Source organism: Xyrauchen texanus, chromosome 46 (genome assembly GCF_025860055.1).
Source record: "Xyrauchen texanus isolate HMW12.3.18 chromosome 46, RBS_HiC_50CHRs, whole genome shotgun sequence".
In the NCBI taxonomy this organism is placed as follows: Eukaryota; Metazoa; Chordata; class Actinopteri; order Cypriniformes; family Catostomidae; genus Xyrauchen; species Xyrauchen texanus.
In genome coordinates, this window is record NC_068321.1 from 23,250,260 (window position 1) to 23,270,869 (window position 20,610).

The 20,610-nt window shown below is 37.8% G+C and overlaps 2 protein-coding genes across 2 annotated transcripts; one reads left to right on the forward strand and one right to left on the reverse strand.

Annotated features, from left to right (window-relative positions):
• Positions 1-9,163: 9,163 nt before the first annotated feature.
• On the forward strand, positions 9,164-12,632 carry LOC127638467 (WD repeat-containing protein 61-like). Its single transcript, XM_052120010.1, has 10 exons — positions 9,164-9,548; positions 9,639-9,666; positions 9,876-9,981; positions 10,407-10,579; positions 10,694-10,842; positions 11,322-11,415; positions 11,764-11,857; positions 11,981-12,073; positions 12,154-12,232; positions 12,363-12,632. The coding sequence occupies exons 1-10, from the start codon at positions 9,537-9,539 to the stop codon at positions 12,450-12,452; spliced, it is 918 nt and encodes a 305-aa protein (XP_051975970.1). The 5' UTR covers positions 9,164-9,536; the 3' UTR covers positions 12,453-12,632.
• Positions 12,633-14,602: 1,970 nt separating this feature from the next.
• LOC127638466 (solute carrier family 25 member 44-like) lies at positions 14,603-20,138 on the reverse strand. Its single transcript, XM_052120009.1, has 4 exons — positions 19,768-20,138; positions 18,640-19,335; positions 15,687-15,814; positions 14,603-15,596 (listed from the first exon to the last, which is right to left on the reverse strand). The coding sequence occupies exons 2-4, from the start codon at positions 19,274-19,276 to the stop codon at positions 15,405-15,407; spliced, it is 957 nt and encodes a 318-aa protein (XP_051975969.1). The 5' UTR covers positions 19,277-19,335; positions 19,768-20,138; the 3' UTR covers positions 14,603-15,404.
• Between the last annotated feature and the right edge of the window lie 472 nt (positions 20,139-20,610).

Sequence of the window (20,610 nt, forward strand, 5' to 3'; positions counted from 1 at the left end):
CTAATGTTTCTCTAGTAAGAATGCTCCTTCAGAACACAGATGTTTCTCTTTCTTCTGTGAAACACAACAGTGATTTTTCTTAATCATGGGTAGGTCTAGAGTTTGGGTAAGGGTTCAGGCTGTATGGTTAGGTTTAGGTTTGAGTTTAGGGTTGCCAACCAGCCCGTAAAATATGGTATCATCCCATATACAAAGATGAAATTATGCGTCCTGTTTCAAATCAATACAGGATGCAAATTTGTCCCATATTTAAGATGGTCAGATGCCGTTAAGGCAAAATCTTTTAAGAGGTACCACCCCTGCTGGGTAAATGTAATTTAACTTATATGTGCTAAAACTCTGGCGGGGTGTGGTAAGGGGTTAAACAGGACAAATCCTAAGAACATTTGTTGGTTAGTAAAAAAAAAATCTAGGGGATTAAAAGTTGCACGTTTGTGTACTAGCTAGCTTGTGCGATTTCGTAGGATTTTGCAATATCACACTATTATTAGGTTGGTTTGCTTTACATTTTTATTTAATTTAAAACTACTTTAAACCAAATATTTTAACTCTTGTATAATTGAATGACCTCATGTTAAATGAGAGATGTCATATAAAATTATTGTACTTTTGAAAATGAATTTGTCACACCACTGTTCATTTGTCAGACTACTGAAATAAGCTGCAATAAAGTTCAAAGTGATTAAAAATTTTGGAAAATCCTGACAGAAATGGAGGGGGTATTACAGCCTCTAAAAATCTAGGTTACGCCTCATGTCCATGTTAACAGCTACCAATGTAGAAATCTAACATACAGTTTAAAGGTGCTGTAAGCTATTTTTTTAATGGAAATGTTTGCAAAAAAATTTTCCTGCTCCCTCAAAGATATTAATGAAATAAGTGCCCTGAGAGATTTAATCACTGGACTCTGTAAACAAAACTCTTGTAGTAGTGGGATTTATTGAGTCATAATGCATTTTTATGCCATGTTGCTCATAACAGTTGTCATTTGAGGGCGCTATTTTACTACTGTTGTTTTTAACAACCATTTCTGCTCTCAATAAACTCATTTTGGTATCTAATGTCCCCTTCAAGTGGACTCGTAAATATCGTAATTATGAGTTCCAAGCACGTGAATGACACATCAAAGTTGGAAACTCGGAATTCTAGATGCTACCTGAGTTGCCGAGATAGGAGGAGTCCTAAACTTTCAACATGGCGGAGGAAAATACAATTTCTGTAGTGAATGACTTTTCTAAATACAGCTAATTGTTAGCGCTTGCCGTTTTGGTCATATTACTTTATTGGTAACATTTGATGCATATTGTACATTTTTACACCATAAAAATTGCTTGTATTCTACCAAAATCCCATTATCATCAGCAAGCTAACTGAGTGATACATATTATGGTGTCGAAATAAAAGTTGCTCAAGAAATATGTATGAATGAACCTGGCGGCATCCATTTTTCCTGTTCTTTCTGACAACAAAGCACGTGAACACGACATACTCGTAATTACCTCTTCAGAAGTGGGAAGCAGGAAAATTTCAATAGCACATAAAGGCAGTTTGGAGATTTGGAAATAGGTGGCGTGGCTAACGGCTCAGTCTCGTGGAAGTACAACTGCTGAAATCGCTTATAGCGCCTTTAACTCTATAAGAACTGGTCACACTTAAATATATAACAATATCTGTTGTTTTTAACCCTCGTATTCCCATTAAAAAATGGGTACAATCTTTATGGTCGGGGTCAAATTTACCCTAATTGTATTCAATACAATTCACCAAAAATCACATTATGAAAAACAACAAAGAATCAGGTAAAAACAGTAAACCTTAAATTTTAAAACTTGTCACACATTACAAATAAAATTAAAAATGAGATCATATGATGTATTTAACAAAAATCATTCATCATTCAGATTTTATCATTCACAATTTCACAAATTGCAAAATATTGCTGAGTGAAATTGATTTTTATGTTCCCTAAATCCTCTTATTTTCTGTATAGCAGGCTCATTTTGTTAATGTAAGCAATTACTTTAGACAGGATGGGCACAAGTAAGTTTGTGCCTTCTGCAGATGTATTTCCTGCACATGTTGGGCTGGTTTTACTGTAGTCTCGAGGCCCCCCGCACACCTCATATCTTTTTAGCTTTTTCCCAACACCTGTATCCACTTCTTGATTTTCTGTGGGGCTGGATATGCCTGCTTGAACTGATGCAACAACAGCTGCAGCCACTGTGATTGAGGTGGATGGGGGTGCCTCCACAAAAAGCCGACATTTGTACAATTTGCCCTCATTCCAGTTTGGATTGATTTCACTCCACAGGACGAAGTCATCATAGGCAGACACATCTAAAATGTTATAAAAAGCCATCAAGGGCCCGTCTTGCGCTGGCAGCTATAGGCTGATGTGACTTTGTCTAAATTGTCAACTCCTTTGGTGGAATTATAGTCCAGGATGATTTCTGGCTTCAGGTCCCCTCTTGCACTCAGTGATGCATCTTTGTGCATTGCACTCATCACAAGAACATTCTTGCTTTGGGCAGTATGAAACAACAGTTGCCGTTTCAGAGAAAGCTAATTTTGAGGGATGCAGTTCTGCCCTGCATATTCAGAAGCTTGCTGGGAAGCTCAGGCTTGTTTATTTATTTATTTATTTATTTATTTATTTATTTATTTATCCGATCATGGTCAGCTTTGGTTTCTGTAGCTCAACACCAAGAAGATAGGATGTAAAAAAGTTGTAACAGGTAAATGCAATGACCTTGTAGCACTTTACTCATTTCAATGTTATCTCAGGTGCTCCATCTGGTGGCTTGCCTGTGTAAATATGCATAGTCCATTTGGAATCACAGGCTGTCCAAATTGATATGCCATATTTTAAACCAGTTTGGAAAATCTCCCTTTTGCCTTCACAGAGTAGTAAATAACCAACATAACAACATATATCAAAGAATTTATATTTTTATTTTGGGTCTGTACAGCTGTCTTTGAACATGAAAGTGTGTGGGTCACTATGACCCACAAACATCATCATTGTATATAAATTCTATGCAGACTTTCCACAACACATCTGTGTGTCCTCACATTGAATGCATGTTCATGGCCATGAATGAGGAAAAGTCACAAAACATCAAGAAAAAAAGATAGGTTCAATAGTGTTTCACATGGCTCGAAAATAGAAATGTGTCAAACTGACTGGCAGCATAATACGAGGGTTAAGGAAGTCGTTTTATTGTTCACTGATCCTTATACATTTCTTGCAAACAGATGGGTATATGGCAAACATATAAGAGATCATCTGCGGTCGATCACGTTGCAAAATAATAATTCAATAACCTCTATGAATATTAATATGTATTTTACAACATTGACTGGCTGACTGTACAAAGGCCACAGATTGATGTGAGAGACATGAAACTAGCAAATCGATCCACCTTTTTCCTGAACGTGGATGTATTCAACGAATCATAACGGATAAAAAAAAAACATGTTGCTCAGTATCACTCAAAAAACTGTTTTTGCTTGATTAAAATGAACTAAAGGAACACAACTTTAGAACATTTTGTTACAACTTGATTTCATTGCTTGAGAACAGATACATTGGCGGCCAAAATTTTGGAATAATGTATTCGATTTTGCTCTTATGGAAAGAAATTGGCACTTTTATTCACCAAAGTGGCATTCAGCCGATTACAATGTATAGTCAGGACATTAATAACGTGAAAAAGTACTATTACAATTAAGAAAAATCAATTCAGAACTTCTTAAACTACTTCAGAGTTCTCATCAAAAATCCTCCACGTGCAGCAATGACAGCTTTGCAGATCCTTGTTATTCCAACTGTCAGTTTGTCCAGATACTCAGGTGACCTTTCACCCCACACTTCCTGTAGCTCTTGCCGTAGATGTGTCTGTCTTGTCGAGCACTTCTCACACACATCTTACAGTCTAGCTGATCCCACAAAAGTTCAATGGGGTTTAGATCCATAACACTCTTTTCCAATTATCTGTTGCAAAATATCTGTGTTTCTTTGCCCACTCTAACCATTTCTTGCAATTCTTCCCATAAGATCTGCACCCCTGAGTCTTCGCTTTACTGTAGAATTCATAATAACGGGTAGAATTCAATGAAGCTGTCAGCTGAGGACATGTGAGGTGTCTATTTCTCAAACTAGAGACTCTGATGTACTTATCCTCTTGTTTAGTTGAACATCTGACCTTCCACATCTCTTTCTGTCCTTGTTAGAGCCAGTTTTCAAGCATTGTATAACCTTCATTCCTCAAAACAATGATTGGCTGATGAGTTTTCTTGAAGCTGTTTCATTTTTGCCATTTTTGACCTAATATTGACCTTAAGACATGCCAGTCTACTGCACACTGTGGCAACTCCAAAACAAACAGAAAGACAATGTTAATCTTCATTTAACTAATCAAATAGCTTTCAACTGTGTTTGATATAATGGCAAGTTATTTTCTAGTACCAAATGATCAATTTAGCATGATTACTCAAGGATAATGTGTTGGAGTGATGCTGCTGTCTAGATTTGATCAAAAATGACTTTTTTCAAATAGTGATGAAGCTATTTTTTTAAATCAGTAATGTCCTGAATATAGTGCCATTATAGTCGATATATATAGACTATAATGCCACTTTATTACCAATTAATTACCAATTTCCTTCCAAAACGGCAAAACCTGTACATTATTCCAAACTTTAGGCTGCCAGTGTATACATATGCCGCACAATAAATTGATTATTTGCTTCGTTCAGCAATTGCTGTGCTAACCATAGCATAGTTACTAAACTACACTCTGTAGTGCTTCTAACCAGCCTGTGCCTTTAGCCTTTAGCATGCTAACATTAACTTTCTCTAGTTAGTTCAAAATAAATTAAATTGTAAATCAATTTGAGTTACATTGACACGTCTAATTTTGTTGGGTTTACCCATTCAACTAGTTTCTTTTTTACACAACGTTTTTGTGTTAAGATAAAGTATTTTTAAGTTCAGCAAACTCATTTGAAACAAGTTCAGTCAAAGAGCTATATAGTGTAGTGCTGATGTTTTACAGAGTCACGATGATCATCATTTAACAGTGCCTTACCTGACTGGCTGAAGCGATTTCCAGAGTTTACATTAAATATCATGAACTACTTCAAGTTTTAATGACAGTCAGCAACAGCACAAGTTGAGCATGAACTCATTTTTACTCCAACTAACACTTAAACTGGATGTTGAATTGTTTGTTTCAGAACCAGAAAACAGTCCAGCGGCAATCAGTAATATAATGGTGCAGCCAAGTGGCACTATGGGGATACATAGTAAATGTTTGCTGGTGACAACGGTCAATTTTACAGTTTAACGGTCATTATACAAAAATATCTGACCGCAGAATGACGCATTTGACCAATTAGAGTCAAGTATTCCAGAAAGCCAATATGACCTCTCAAAATTCCACTTCAAAAGCATCATAGTCTGACCAATCCTGCACAAAAAGCACAGCTACAGTCCTCGAACATGACAAAATGTTCTATGTTCAAGGATTTAATTAGCTTTAGACACAAGCTTTAGGTTTTCTATTTCAATTCTAAAGTCCCCTGCTCTCAAATGTGCTTGAACATAAACACAGTTTCCTGAGATAAACACTCCAGTGGCCCTGAAAAGGCTGCCTAGCTCATTGCTCTCTGTAGTGACATTTATCAAAGTGTATTAAACCATGAAAAACCAGGAGCCATCATTTTTCAGTTGCTGTCTGAGAACCTTCAAGAGGCTGTGGAGACGCCACACGCTGAGTTTTTCTTTTCAAAGACAGACACAAACGAACTCCACAACCCCTTAAACGCTAACTGGTTTTCAGAAGGCACGCTAAAAGGTTTTAGTACAGTGTATTTTTCAGACAAACAGCTTGTTTATCTTGTTTTATTTACAGAAATGGTATATGAGGGAAAATGAGGAGCTGTTTTGTGGAGAAAATGGACTGGTACTACAGGAAGCACAACGACATGAGAACATTAAGCGCTAATTATCTCTAAACGCCGACTGTAAATTTTGTTGAGTGTCCTTACTGAGTTTAAGCTCTAGATGGGCCAAAAGCAATTAAAAGCAGGAAAAAAACTAGGGAAAGCACATTAACCACCTGCCTTTACACTGATGACAAACAGATGATTTGGTTTCAGGATTTAATGCTGCATGAATGTACAACGACTAACTTAATTTTGTCCTGTGGTTTGAGGTCAAGTATGACTAATATATTTGAAACTTGAGTTTTATTTGTGGAGAAAATTGGACATTTTTAATGGTCATTTTTATACAAAAATGATCAGTTTTCTTTTGTTCTGATATTGAATAAAGGGGATTGGGACACCTGCATAATTGTACCATGGTAATATCACTCTATTTACATGGTAATACCATGTTTTTTAAACATGCACCATGGTGATATTGTTTTTTTAAAGGTACCTTGGTGTAAATATGTAAATGCCATTGATATCAAACAGTTCCATGGTATATATCAACGTACTATGATATTTCCATCTGATACTATCACTGTACCATGATACTTCCACAATACCTATTGTAAGGCTGTCTGGGTAGTTATTTTTGTGGTTTGGGGTTCAAATGGCTTTTCTGCAAAATCACCAATATTTCTAACAATCAGTTGGTTTAATGAAATGTCCTGCTGATTTAAAGACAGTATGAGCAGTTACGAGCCATAAAACAGACAGTATTTCATTCATCGAAACCATAAAGCACCACATTCTTTCCCTGACTTTCTCTGGCTCTGTCAGATCTAGGTCAGTCAATACTGAATTCCCTCTGAGAGGCACATTGCACCTCAAAGGGCATCAGCTGAGATACTCTCACTGCTCGAGACATAAAAGGGCTAAAATCCCACATCACATATGGACTCCCTTCTGTCGAACTCTGATTTGACTTTAAATGTAATCTCCTTTTCTATTGTGCTTTTCTATTCACAGTGGCAGCAGAGAGAATTGTTTTCAATTATGAAGGTAACATCAAATTGAAACAAAAATCTGAGTAAAATCATTTAAGTCTGTTAGTTAGAAGATATTTAGATATGCAAAATGCATCCATATTCTGGTACACAGTGATGGATAAAGAGAGAAATTACTTATATTGGATATATGCATTGTACGCAGTTAAGCTGCAAACGCTTTGGCAATACAAATGTAGAAATATTTGTCATGCTAATTTTGCGAACTAAACAGTTGAGAGATAGGACGGGAAACTAGGACCAACCAATCACTGCTTAGTTTACTAAATTCACTACTCATCTGTGTATGTCTAGAAGCAATCCAATATTTTTACTGCTCACTAATGTCTTGGTTAATGTTTATTTTATTGCCTTGTTTTATTTTAATTATAAACTTTAGTTATTTATTATAATTTTTTATTTATCTTTTATTTCAGATTGTATTTTTTATTGTATGGTTAATAAAATGAAATTACTAGTATTTTAGATTTATCTTTGTATATTATTATTAATAATAATACAAATAATTGACAATATTAAATGCAAATCAATCGTGCTAATAAAGTGCTTGAAATGGCAAAATATGAAATCAGAACGGCGTCATCGAGAATCACAGATATGAAAGCCTATTTCTGCCACAAAAAAGTGCTTTGGTAAGTCCATATTATGAGATAAAATGTCAGAATTATGAGACGCTACTAAATCGTTATTATGAGGTGTCTTTTATATCGACATTTTGACTTTTTATCCCATCATTTTGACTTTTAATCTAAAAATGTAGAATTTTTTATCTCAAAATTATGATTTAGTATCTCACATGACAGCATCTCATAATTTAGACATTTCTTTCTCACAGTTATGAATTTTTTTTTCTCATAATAACATCTTTTTATCTCATAATTATGATCATTTATTTAATTTTTAAAAATAAAAAATTTGAAATATATGCAAAACAATCATGCTAATAAAGCCCTTGAAATAGCAAAACAATTATTAATTATGAAATACTAAATCATAATTATGAGGTGAATTTTTTATAAAAAATTGTAATTTTTTATCTCATAATTATAACTTTCCTTTCTCATAATTATTACTATTTGTCTCAAAATTATGACTTACCAAAGCACTTTTTTTTCTATGTGGCAGAAATGGGCTTCCATATACAGATGGGGTGGAGTCATTGAAAAAGAATCACAGAAGGGGTGGGGTCATTGAAAAAGAATCACAGAAGAGGTGGGGTCATTGAAAAAGAATCACAGAAGAGGTGGGGTAATTGAAAAAGAATCACAGAAGGGCGGGGTCATTATAAAGAATCACAAGGGGTTGGAGTCATTGAAAAAGAATCACAGAAGAAGTGGGGTCATTGAAAAAGAATCACAGAAGGGGCGGGGTCATTGAAAAAGAATCACACATGGGGCAGAGTCATTGAAAAAGAATCCCAGAAGGGGCGGGGTCATTGAAAAAGAATCACACATGGGGCGGGGTCATTGAAAAAGAATCACAGAAGAGGTGGGGTCATTGAAAAAGAATCACAGGAGGGGCTGAGTCATTGAAAAAGAATCACAGAAGGGGCAGAGTCAATGAAAAAGAATCACAGAAGGGCAGAGTCATTGAAGAAGAATCACAGGAGGGGCGGAGTCATTGAAAAAGACTCACAGAAGGGCAGAGTCATTGAAAAAGAATCACAGAAGAGGTGGGGTCATTGAAAAAGTATCACAGAAGGGCGGGGTCATTATAAAGAATCACAAGGGGTTGGAGTCATTGAAAAAGAATCACAGAAGGGGCAGGGTCATTAAAAAAAGAATCACAGGAGGGGCGGAGTCATCGAAAAAGAATCACAGGAGGGGCGGAGTCATTGAAAAAGAATCACAGATGGGTGGAGTCATTGAAAAAGAATCACAGGAGGGTCAGAGTCATTGAAAAAGAATCACAGAAGAGGTGGGGTCATTGAAAAAGAATCACAAGAAGGGCGGGGTCATTATAAAGAATCACAAGGGGTTGGAGTCATTGAAAAAGAATCACAGAAGGGGCAGGGTCATTAAAAAAGAATCACAGAAGGGGCGGGGTCATTAAAAAGAATCACAGAAGGGCGGGGTAATTGAAAAAGTATCACAGGTGGGGCGGGGTCTTTGAAAAAGAATCACATGGGGGCGGAGTCATTAAAAAAGAATCACAGGGGGTGGAGTCAGGCGTCTGTTCCCATAGTGCTCTGTACACAGGTGTCATGGCGGCTCTCTAGTCAATCTCGGTGCGTGTTTATTATTGTTTATGAAGTTATTTAATACTTAATCTGCGTTTACTGTCCGCTGCTGATCGTAACAAATCTTAAACAACATTCTGACGTAATCGCGGATGCAATAAAAATCTTTTCAGGACGTGGCTCTCTAGACCTACAGAAACAATTTATCTGTGCATATGCTATGCTAAGATAGCAGCTGTGTATAAAAGAGTTTATAAACTCATGAACGCATGAGCTGAACTTTTTCACGTAATACACGCGTTTATAAACTCGTCGGAGCTTATTTCCCATCACAAACAGGCTTGGAAACAAAGACTATGAGCACACAAGTGAGTTCACCTCAAATATGAACACACACCTGCAGAGTTCCTCTTATTCACATTATTCTAACATAATTATTTAATGTGATCTGTTTTCAGTACAGTGTACTCTTCAAGCAAGAGCATGGTGAGTACATACACACACACTTACATGCACTATTTGCCAAAACCTAGTGAGCTGCCTACATAGACAGCATTTTTGGCCATCATAGGCAGCTCACAAGGTTTTGAAACACAAATTGCACGCTTGAATATGCCTATGATGCCTATAAAGGTTTTCAAGGTAGGCAGCTCTATAGGTTTTGAGACGGTCAATGATTTTCTGTATTTCTACAGCTCATGAGGATGCCATCTGGACAGCGGCATGGGGCCGCAGTGAGAAAGATGGATCAGAGACCATCATCACCGGCTCTCTGGATGATCTGGTGAAAGTGTGGAAATGGTAAATCACGTTCAAAACACAGTAAATGAACATTTCAGTGCAAAAAAGTTGTCCTTTTAAATATTATTATTATTTTTATCATTTTCATCAACTGTTAATGACAATGTGTGTCTTTTATATGTGAGTATTTTATCATCTGTATGCCTATTCTTGTTATATGAAGTCAAGTGAATGGAATGCTAGTGTACAGCACAGTATATATTGTATACTCCAAGCTGTTTATCAAAAATAGTATGTGAAATAGTATGCAGTATGCAATGATACATATTTTAAGCTTAGATGTCACATGGCATAACATCACTATTTTTCCGTGCATACCAAAATATTGCATTCTTCCCACAGCATTCATGCTGCATACTACATTTTTAAATATAGTTTATAGCATGCCATTCCGAACATACCTCTCATCTTGTGATGGCTCGCAGGTCGGACGAAAAACTGGAGCTGCAGTGGAACCTGGAGGGTCACCAATTGGGCATAGTCTCGGTGGACATCAGTCAAAATGGGGCGATTGTCGCCTCCAGCTCTCTGGATGCTCACATTCGCCTGTGGGACATGGAGACGGGCAAACAGATCAAGTCCATGGATGCAGGCCCAGGTGGGTTCACAAATGTAATGTCTGGCCTGTGAATTTTCACAGTCCTGTCTTAATGCATGAGGGTAATGTAGGAAGATTTCATGATCTGATAAACTCTTTCCTTACTGTATTTAGTTGATGCCTGGACGGTGGCCTTTTCCCCGGACTCTAAATACATCGCCACCGGCAGCCATCTCGGGAAGGTTAACATCTTCGGCGTGGAGAGCGGGAAAAAGGAGCACTCGCTAGACACCAGAGGGAAATTCATTCTCAGCATCGCTTATGTAAGATTGTTAACATTAAAAAAACATAAAATATTTTAATTAATGCTGCATCATTAAAAGCCATCAGCATCATCAGCAATTTGCGAAAGACTTGAAATATTGTTCTTCTTTTCAACCACACCTATCATATTGCTTCTAAAGACAATGATTTAACCACTGGATTATAAGGATTACCTTTATGCTGCCTTGATGTGCTTTTTGGAGCTTCAAAGTTCTAACCACCATTCACTTGCGTTGTATGGTCCTACAGAGAACATAGTTTTAGTAGCAGCAGTATTTATCCAAATATTTATCTATTATAAGTTTTGAGTGATAAAACGGGAGGGGACTGTTTTTAAAATATCTCTATATTAAAAAGCAGGTGATGAATAGAGTCAGTGTTTGCTGTGGTAATGTTATATCATCAATCTTAAATGTTGTATTCTCTAATGATGATTTGTCTCACGAAAAGATTTTCCTTGACCCTGATCTCTCTCTAGAGTCCAGATGGAAAGTACTTAGCCAGCGGTGCTATAGATGGAATCATTAATATCTTTGATATTGCGACTGGGAAACTCCTGCACACGTTGGAAGGTGAAAATCTTCTCCCACATGATTCAAGCCATCTTTAGTTTCTCTATTAAAAGAGAGGGTCTGTTCTGTAGACATTCTGTTCATTAGTCTGGTTCTGATGCAATCTGCTCGATGGATTAAAGTGACTGTAGGGTTTGTGACTCCGGTGGAAATAATTGAAACGTTTGGTCCTCCAGAGTCGTAAATTTCAACTCCCTTCACAGAGCGACTACATTTTTCCTCGCCGTCTTCCTGCATATTTCACTCATCTCATCCCTCAATCATGTATGGCTGGAAAGAACGTTGAATGGTAGTTGTTGGATTAGCCTGTTGTGTGTAGGAAAAATCAAATGCTGTCTCTCTTTCCAGGTCATGCTATGCCCATCAGATCTCTGACTTTCTCTCCAGACTCTCAGCTACTGGTTACAGCATCAGACGATGGCTACATCAAGATTTATGATGTGTACGTTTGGTCTGAGAACGTCAGCTGAATCAATGCCAATTTTTCTCCCTTCAACATGTGTCATTCACTTCCAAATACACATGAGTCTCTTTAAAAGTCTGCTATTGTGTGTTCGTGTTACAGGCAGCAGGCTAATCTGGCCGGGACTCTCAGCGGTCACGGGTCGTGGGTGCTGAGCGTGGCTTTCTCACCTGACAACACACACTTTGTATCCAGGTTTGTTTCAAAGTCTTGATATCCTTTTGTCTTGTGCAGAATATATATGATCTGTTGTTTATCCTTTATTTGTTATTCAGCTCATCTGATAAGAGTGTTAAAGTTTGGGACACCAGCAGCAGATCGTGTGTGAATACGTTCTTTGATCATCAGGACCAAGTGAGTCACCTGTCTGTCCACATCTGTCTGTCTCATTTTGTTTTTCAGCTTACACTTTATTATGCATTCAATTTGTTTTTGTGGGGGTATGCATCATGTGATTTCAAACATATTGTGTGTGTGTGTGTAGGTTTGGAGTGTGAAATACAACCCCACCGGCTCAAAGATCGTCTCATCGGGTGACGACAGAGCCATCCATATTTACGACTGTCCCATGTGAATCTCATGTGAATCTCCCAGAGACACGTCCAATTGAGAACTCATTAGGAATTTTATCCAGCAGGCCAAGACCACACCCACTCAAGACCTTAGAAATGTCGATTTTTTATTTCATGGTGTCATTGCCAACTTCAACATCTGTATATGGATATACAAATAAATGTTTTTGTTTTCTAAAGAAGTTTGCTCTCTGCTGTGATATCTGCATTGTGTACAGTGTGCAAACACCAGTCATATAGTTCACTGTTCTGCCCTCTACAGGCCTCCGGCTGTTAATGCTCCTCCACTTTAATACAAGGTTATACAAATTATTTTTGGTTTGGCTGGCTTTGAGCTTTTTTAATGGTCTTTTAGCAGACATGTGATACCAAATACTGTATGAATTATAATCTGCAATTTAAAGGGGCTGTAATCAATGTTTCATAATTACACATGCAATATTACATTATATGGATAGAATAGGCTACATGTAATTTGTACATAAAAAAGCTAATGTATATAATATACATTTTCACAAACTATGTATACAGTTAAGTGCAAGAGTTTGCAAGCCCATTTTGTTTTATAAGTTTTCACACTGAACTTGTTCATAATACAAGCGTTTAATTGTTATACGTGAAATTCTGCTTAATTTTTAGGTTTCAACTTAATAATTTGTGTTAAAATGTGTAGTTGATATGAAATTTCAAACAGTGACAGCTCGTGTTATTACACATGCAAGTTCAACTTTATATGAAATTTCAGTTGTACTTTTAAAAAAAAAAAAATTCCCCCTAAATTTTTTAGAGGCTTAAATGTGATTAAAATAGTTGTACGTTTGATTTACGTAGTAAACGTAATATAAAATAAAACATACCGTTTCACATGTGTGTAAATATAAATATAGTTGCACCCTTCCTTCATCCCGTTTTAACACTCAAAAATGTAGGGCTGTTCGATTCCAGAAATTTTGGAATTCGTTCCGATTCCTGGTTTTGGAATTGATGGTACGATTACAAGAGTCGATTCCTGACTTATTTTTTCCATCCCCAAAAAATAGGAGGTAAAGTTATATAAGCTCATAATAAACAACAGCTCACTATAAAGCGTTCTTTGCACTTTTTATACATAGCATGAATGACATTCACTATTAAGAGGATTCTAACATTAAATCAGGGCCCATATACCAGTGGGATACACACAGGACCACCCAGAATATTAGTTTTTTTTTTTTTTTACTTCAAATATATATTTATAAAATAGTAAAAAAAAAAAAATGCATAAATTCTGCTTTCTGAAAGTGTGAAAGAACTGTTTGAATGTGCCACTTTTCTAGAAAGTATACAAAATGTTCTTCATTCTTGTGGCAGAAGAGTTAATCATTGATAAGACAGTACAAAACGGCTTTAGAATACAATGTATTGTTTACTACCATATTATTGACCATAAGTCAATCATTGGCATACAGTTCACAGCAATCCATTACAAAAGTGAATTTGTCAATCAGTTGGAGATTTATTATGAGGGCTTGTTTAAGAGCCCGTCAATGTACACCTGCGTCAGACATACTTGTGTAGTGTCTCGGATGCGTTGCGTCATAAACATAATTTTTACGTCACTTGTTTCAAGTTAAATATAGTTTAATACTTAGAACACATCTTGAGATCCCTTAGTTCAAATTTGCACTTCATGTGTTTGAACGCATGAACGTAACGCATGTTTGTGTTGTTGCTGCTGAAGCGTTGTTAATGTTTTCTTCACTGTATAAACTGCTCGTTGCTCATACAGCTGATGTTCCACTTACTGCCCTCTGGAGTAAACAGGTGGTACTACAAGCTGGCATTTCTCAGGAATCTTCCTTATTACAATCGTTAATTTTTTAACGTAATTTTTAACACAATTAATCGCACAGAATTAACGCGTTAAATCGACAGCCCTAATATATATATATATATATATATATATAAATAATGAAAAATGCATAAATTCTACTTTCTGAAAGTGTGAAAAAACTGTTTGAATGTGCCACCTTTCTGTTGCCAAGGAAAATTTGGAGAAAACAAATTTGGGGCAAAAAATTTGGCCCATCCATATTTATTCTGGCCCACACAAAAGCAATTTACGCCCTTGTTCTACGCAAGCAAAAAATGAATCCAATCAGTTTTATTCTTGTGCAGTTCATTTAATGCACTCACAATTGTGACAAAGACTCAAATTAGACACTTCGAAAATAATCTTTTACACATTTGAGGCAAAAACCAATCACGGCCTTCTTCTGAAACATACGACTAAATTTTTTAAAATATTTCATCTATAATAGCTTTGGCCCCCAAACACTGTTTTTTTTTAAAGGTTAATACAAGGCATATTAAAAACAGACAAAACATGACCACCCAAAGAAGTTTCCATCAGTCGGTGTAGCTCATGAAGTTCCATGTCTTGTCCAGTCTCTTGTGAGTACTGAATTAAGATTTATCTTTTCCTTTAAAAAGAGATTGCACTCAAAGAGCCGTTTCTAGCCAAATTTTCATAACTATAAAATGTATATTCACAATACAAATTTAACTGATCGTGGAAACCTTGAAAGTCTTTCACTTCCTGTGAGTCGGAGGGTATAACACATCATGAGATTCACCATTTTCACTTCAAAATCTCTGATAAGCCCACACCAGGTGAATAGAAAGAATTACACATGAGTTACATGTTGTTACATTACAAATAATCTAGCTCAGGCCACACACAAAACGTTAACGTGAACAGATTATACAAAATCCTCAAAAAATGGCAGAAAAGAAAGAACATTTCACACTTGATCACCTTAGCATCTGTCAAATATTGCCTGGTCCTCATAAAACTCATGAAAATAACTAAAAGGCATCCGTTTAAAAGGTCAGACGCATGGGACGAGGGGCCCATGGAACTAGGCTGAGGTATAGCGATCCAACGCCTGGTTTGGGCGAGTCCGTGTGTTTTTTCACCAGTGTCTGGTGTCCACTAGTTCAGGCCGCAGACTGAGTCTCTTCAGAGTCTCGTAACCAATGACGATCATGACGGAGGTGGGCATAGAGGAAATAATGCGAGCAGACAGACCCTTGGTGAGACCCCACGCGCCCTCTTCAGCCAGGAGCTGCTTAAACGTCTCGATAACAGACGAACGACCTTCAACCTGCAAACACACACTGTATTAACTCACAAAGATACTTCTATATTAATCACCTTAAGGGGGTCTGAGAAAGGTTAGAAGTGAATGTGTTACCTGTACTCTGGCTCTGACCACATCCATGGGGTTGGTCAGTGTTGAGGCTGTAGCTGCAGCCATCGGTCCGGCCACAGCCTGCAGGATCAAGTGCGGGCAGTCAGCAGGGGCCAGCCTGAAGAGCTGCTCTGAAAACAGACAAATCTCAATTCCATGAGTTTTATGTTTACAGAGTAATCAAGTTTATGATGAAACACATGATTTCCAAACACATTTCTATGCATATAAACATTACGTCAGCTCTTAGATTGAGGTCCAACATTCACCAATCATAATACATCTAGATATTGAATACATCTGAAATTCACAGGATTTTAAACAGACTTAATAAATACTATGAATGAAGAACAATTTCTCCTGTACACCACGGAACACAAATGTTACGTGATTTTTATTTTACTCACCGAAAGTAAAAATGCCACACAAAAACAACATAGCCAAGGTTTACCATACAGCTATGTGAAGTGGGACCAATATTTTGGACCAATAAGAATTTCAACAGGGGCAGAGCTACCCAGTATGGAACAACCAACCAAGCATCTTGTTATTTAGGGCAAAGATGTCTCAAATTCACAGCCATTTAGAACATGTTCACTTTTAAACAGTTCATGTTTTTATGGGTTGAGACATAAAAAGTGTTTTAAATTAAATCTGATAAAGCTGTAACAGGCAAATATACTTAAATATGAAGATATAGGATATGCATGCCGGTACATCCTTTCATCTATGTAGAAAACGACACAGGACAGTCAAAATATCATGAAGAAATGACTTTGCCTAAAACTGATAAATAAATCAAACTTGTTTGTTCAGTAGTCAAAATGGGAGGAAAAAGATAATTATTCAGATATGTCCATATGTCTCCAGTGGTTTAATCCAGGTCTTCAGAAGCTATATGATAGCTATAAATTCTCTTTTGACCACCACTTCTGTGCACGCTTACGAGAGTTATGTGTTTTTTGCGATTTGAATTCTTTGTGCATATCGCCACCAAAGGGAGGGATATAGGGAAGAAAAATAAATAAATCATAATTGCACAAACAGCCCAGATATGGCAAAGAATTCATATTGCCAAAAAAACAAAAGACTTCTCCTGAAAGCACATAAAACCTCGTCCTAACCAGATGCGACGAGATAAGATTCACACCACAAAATTCAAATGAGGATTATTGACAATAAAATGTAAAAATCAGAGCAATCACAGACAGAACAGTGCTTTATTGAATGCAACAAATTCTCTCACTGAAGCTCCGTAGCACTTTCCATGGCAAGCCCAAGGGGAACAAATACACAAATCACACGCATAAACAGGGAAAAGTTACTTAATGATGATTATTCAGTCTGTTGCGTTTGTTTATGTTCACGAGGTACACCTGTTGTTATTTTGCCGATCTCCACGTAACAGGGAAGCAGAAAAACGTTGGAATGAGCTGGGATGTCTCCTCACTACCATTTTGAACCGGTGTGTGTGTGTGTGAGACAGAGCTCCGCTTAAACAGAACAAGACCTCAAGCACAACATTCGGTAGGTGTGAGACACCCTCGGCCAGTTAAGCTGTTCTGAACTGGCTAGTGAGATGATGACTTTAATACACTGTAATAAGAATCATTTTAGACATCATTTGTTGACTGGGCGGCCTGATGTGACATCGCAGAAACAGAAACCATTTAAAAAATAGAAAGCCCTGTAGCTCGTCGTGCGTCGTGACTGGTTAGGACACGGTGTAAGAGGGCTGGTAGTAAGTGGAGATTGATAAAAAAATAAAATAAAAAAAAAAGGACTTCAATATTTATATGTTTCTCACCCACACCTATCATTTAGCTTCTGAAGACATGGATTAAACCACTGGAGTCATATGGATTACTTTTTTGCTGCCTTTACATGCTTTTTGGAGCATCAACGTTCTGGCCACCCTTCACTTGCGCTGTATGGACCTACAGAGCTGAGAAATATTTTCCTGTGTTCAGCAGAAGACAGTCACACATCTGGGATGGCATGAGGGGAAGTAAATGATGAGAGAATAAACATTTTTGGGTACACTATCCCTTTAATAGATTGCTATATGGAGCACAATTTTGAGTCAATGAGATTTCAATATGGGTGGTGCAAGCCAAATCAATAAAACGTCTTGTTAGGAAAAGGTGCTAAAGGCTAGAGTACAATTTATTTTCCACATGCCATTATATTTCGTGCACATTGGAGCGCTCAGTATTTCAAAGTATACTCTTTTGATTGTGAGTCCAGATGGTCATATTCGATGCAAGTGCACAACGCTACTCTTTTAGCAGTCAACAGCATGTGTATGCAGAGAGGCGGGCAAGACGTACCAGTACACAGAAAACTAAGGCACACTTGGCCATTAAAGGTGCACTCAATAATTCTAATCAAATACACTTATTGTCAAATTCTGCAAATATCTCCTCTCAGTCTGCTAGCTGTTCGTTCTTTGTGTGGACTGAAAAAAAAAAATCTAGTATTTGTACACAGCCCTGGCTCAGTAAATGGGACAAAAACAAAGTTGATCAGACCGATCCACACAACACTACTCCAGCCAATCAGCAACAGGGGGTGGTGCTTGCACATGCACAGGATGGGGGTTGTGGGCAGAGCGAGAGGGAGAGGGAAATTCATTAGAAGAGCGACGGCAACTTTCTAAACTCCAATGGCTGAGAAACAGACCAAAAGAAAAAGGTCAGACGAACAAACTAAAAAAGAAGGAATATGATAAGTCGAGGGCTAGGTGCCGTGTCAACATCGGCAAGGCTTTTCCATTGTGGAGAGACCTCCAAGAGGTAAAAGGAATGAATTTGCATGCATGATTTTGGGGGTTGGAGCTTCAAAGGAGCACTGAAGGGATGGGTGTATTTGTTTTGGCAGTTGAGTTCAATATCAACAGTGTTTCTCAGGAATCACTGAGTGCACCTCTAACTGTGGAAGTGAAGTGTTTCTTTACCTGCATAAAAATGATAAAAGGGCCACCAGATGGCGCTGTTTGGTATGTAGGTGAGTAGTGACGCCACATACCCACGATAAAAACCATGAAATCCATCTGCGTGAAAAATCTGAACCACAATGTCTCTGGTCTGACCGAATGTTACTTTGTGTTTTGACGTGTCCATCACCCTCTTGGGCTTAAGCTTAAACCGGGTGAGATGACACCCCTGACCCTGTACCATCAGCTGCTGGGACACCACATCGATGGGCACCGTGATGCTCTGGGCCACCAGTGATGCCGATCCGCCCGCCACCAGAGACTTCACCGTGTTATTGGAGGAGTAACAGGACACGTATTTCCTCACCAACTCGTATGTAGTGATGTAGGCCTGACCCGAGATCAGGGTGAACGTGTTAACCATGAACCCTCGATAGAGTCCACGTACACCCTCGGCTTTCAGGATCTTACAGAAGGCGTCGAAGGTGCCGTTATAGAGAGACTTCCCTTTCTGGACCTGCAGTCTGGTACGGATAAGGGTGAATGGGTAGAGCGTTGCCCGTGTGGTCATGGTCATGAAAATGCCCAGCGAGTAGAACTTCCTCTTGTCCAGATCCTCCCATTCGATGATCTTAATGTTTCGTTTCTGTTGCATCATTACCGCCGATGACCTCACAACAGATCACTCACAAACACGATGCTCCTCGCCCGTACAACCTGAAGAGACAAAAGCAAAATATTCAAAATGAGTTGCATTTTTTTTTTTTGCTTCAGAAGAGCAGATGATCTTGTTGTTACAGTGTTGTAGGTAGAGATCAAGGGTCATGCACGTGACTCCTGATTATGTCATAAAAATGCACTCCAGAGTTGCGAGAGTAGGTTAAAATCCAGAATTTCCCTTTCTTAGGTGAAACACTATCTTGATGATGCAACTCTAGTCATTTGTCATTAAACTGACATAAATAGCCAGTGACAGACACTAGATCAGATCACCTTCCAAACGACTCCTTTTGCAGTGTTTCATCTTTTATTCAGCTTACACACACACACACACACACACACACACACACACACACACACACACACACACACACACACACACACACACACACACACACAGAGTGAATGTTTGTCTTTGCTCCAACTCGCCTGATTAAAGTCGGTGTGACCTTTTCATGGTGAAGAAGCAAATATGACAGTCTGTGAAGTCTATCACACATGCGCATTACAAAACAAACCCCAACACACAAAACAGCTCATGTTGTGCCCCTCCCTTTCCTTATGTAATCTAATTCTCATGTGCTCTCCTCTACATTACAAGTGTTTGACACTACATTTGACCTCTTAGACAACGTTTTCAACACAGTAAGCTCGCAATGTACTCTGTTTCACCGTCCAGTGGACCGAAGAGCAGCTGTGGGGTCCTGGCATGCGATAAATCCGCTGTTATGCCTCTAAAAATAGCATTAAATCGAATCGATTCAGCAGCTCCTGAAAGAAAGTCATGCCGAGCGATTGCTCCGCCACACTTCCGGCGCATACTCATATGTCACAGTGACAGGAGAAGCGACCGCTGCTGGCTTCTGATTGGACAACAGCACAAGAGGAACTGTTTTATGATTGGACGGTGCAGATGTTTTATTTATATATTTTTTTTTATTAATGACAAAACCGTTTAATATGACAGATGATGGCAAGAATCACATAACAGAAAAAAGAAGAAGAAGGAAAAAAAAAAGGCCAGAGAGAAACAATTACATACGGTTGTATAATGTTAGTAGTTGTTGACGTTTTAAGGATTTTTTTTGTGCCCGACAGGAATCATGATCTACTAAAAAATAAAATAATAATAATAAAAACTGTGAAAAAATGTGCATTTATTTATAAAGGATTTTCCCTGAATAATAAATACAATTAAAATATACTGAATCTGAGGGTTTATGTTATGGTAGAAAAAGATTATATTTAAAGTATTAATAGATATATATTAAT

Coding starts and splice junctions, on each gene's coding strand:
- LOC127638467 (XM_052120010.1), top strand. Junction 10,843..11,321: donor TCATTCTCAGCATCGCTTAT/GTAAGATTGTTA, acceptor ATCTCTCTCTAG/AGTCCAGATGGAAAGTACTT. Junction 11,858..11,980: donor TACATCAAGATTTATGATGT/GTACGTTTGGTC, acceptor TTCGTGTTACAG/GCAGCAGGCTAATCTGGCCG.
- LOC127638466 (XM_052120009.1), bottom strand. CDS start 19,276: ATGATGCAACAGAAACGAAACATTAAGATCATCGAATGGGAGGATCTG. Junction 15,815..18,639: donor CTTTTATCATTTTTATGCAG/GTAAAGAAACAC, acceptor GTCTGTTTTCAG/AGCAGCTCTTCAGGCTGGCC. Junction 15,597..15,686: donor TGGTCAGAGCCAGAGTACAG/GTAACACATTCA, acceptor GTGTGTTTGCAG/GTTGAAGGTCGTTCGTCTGT.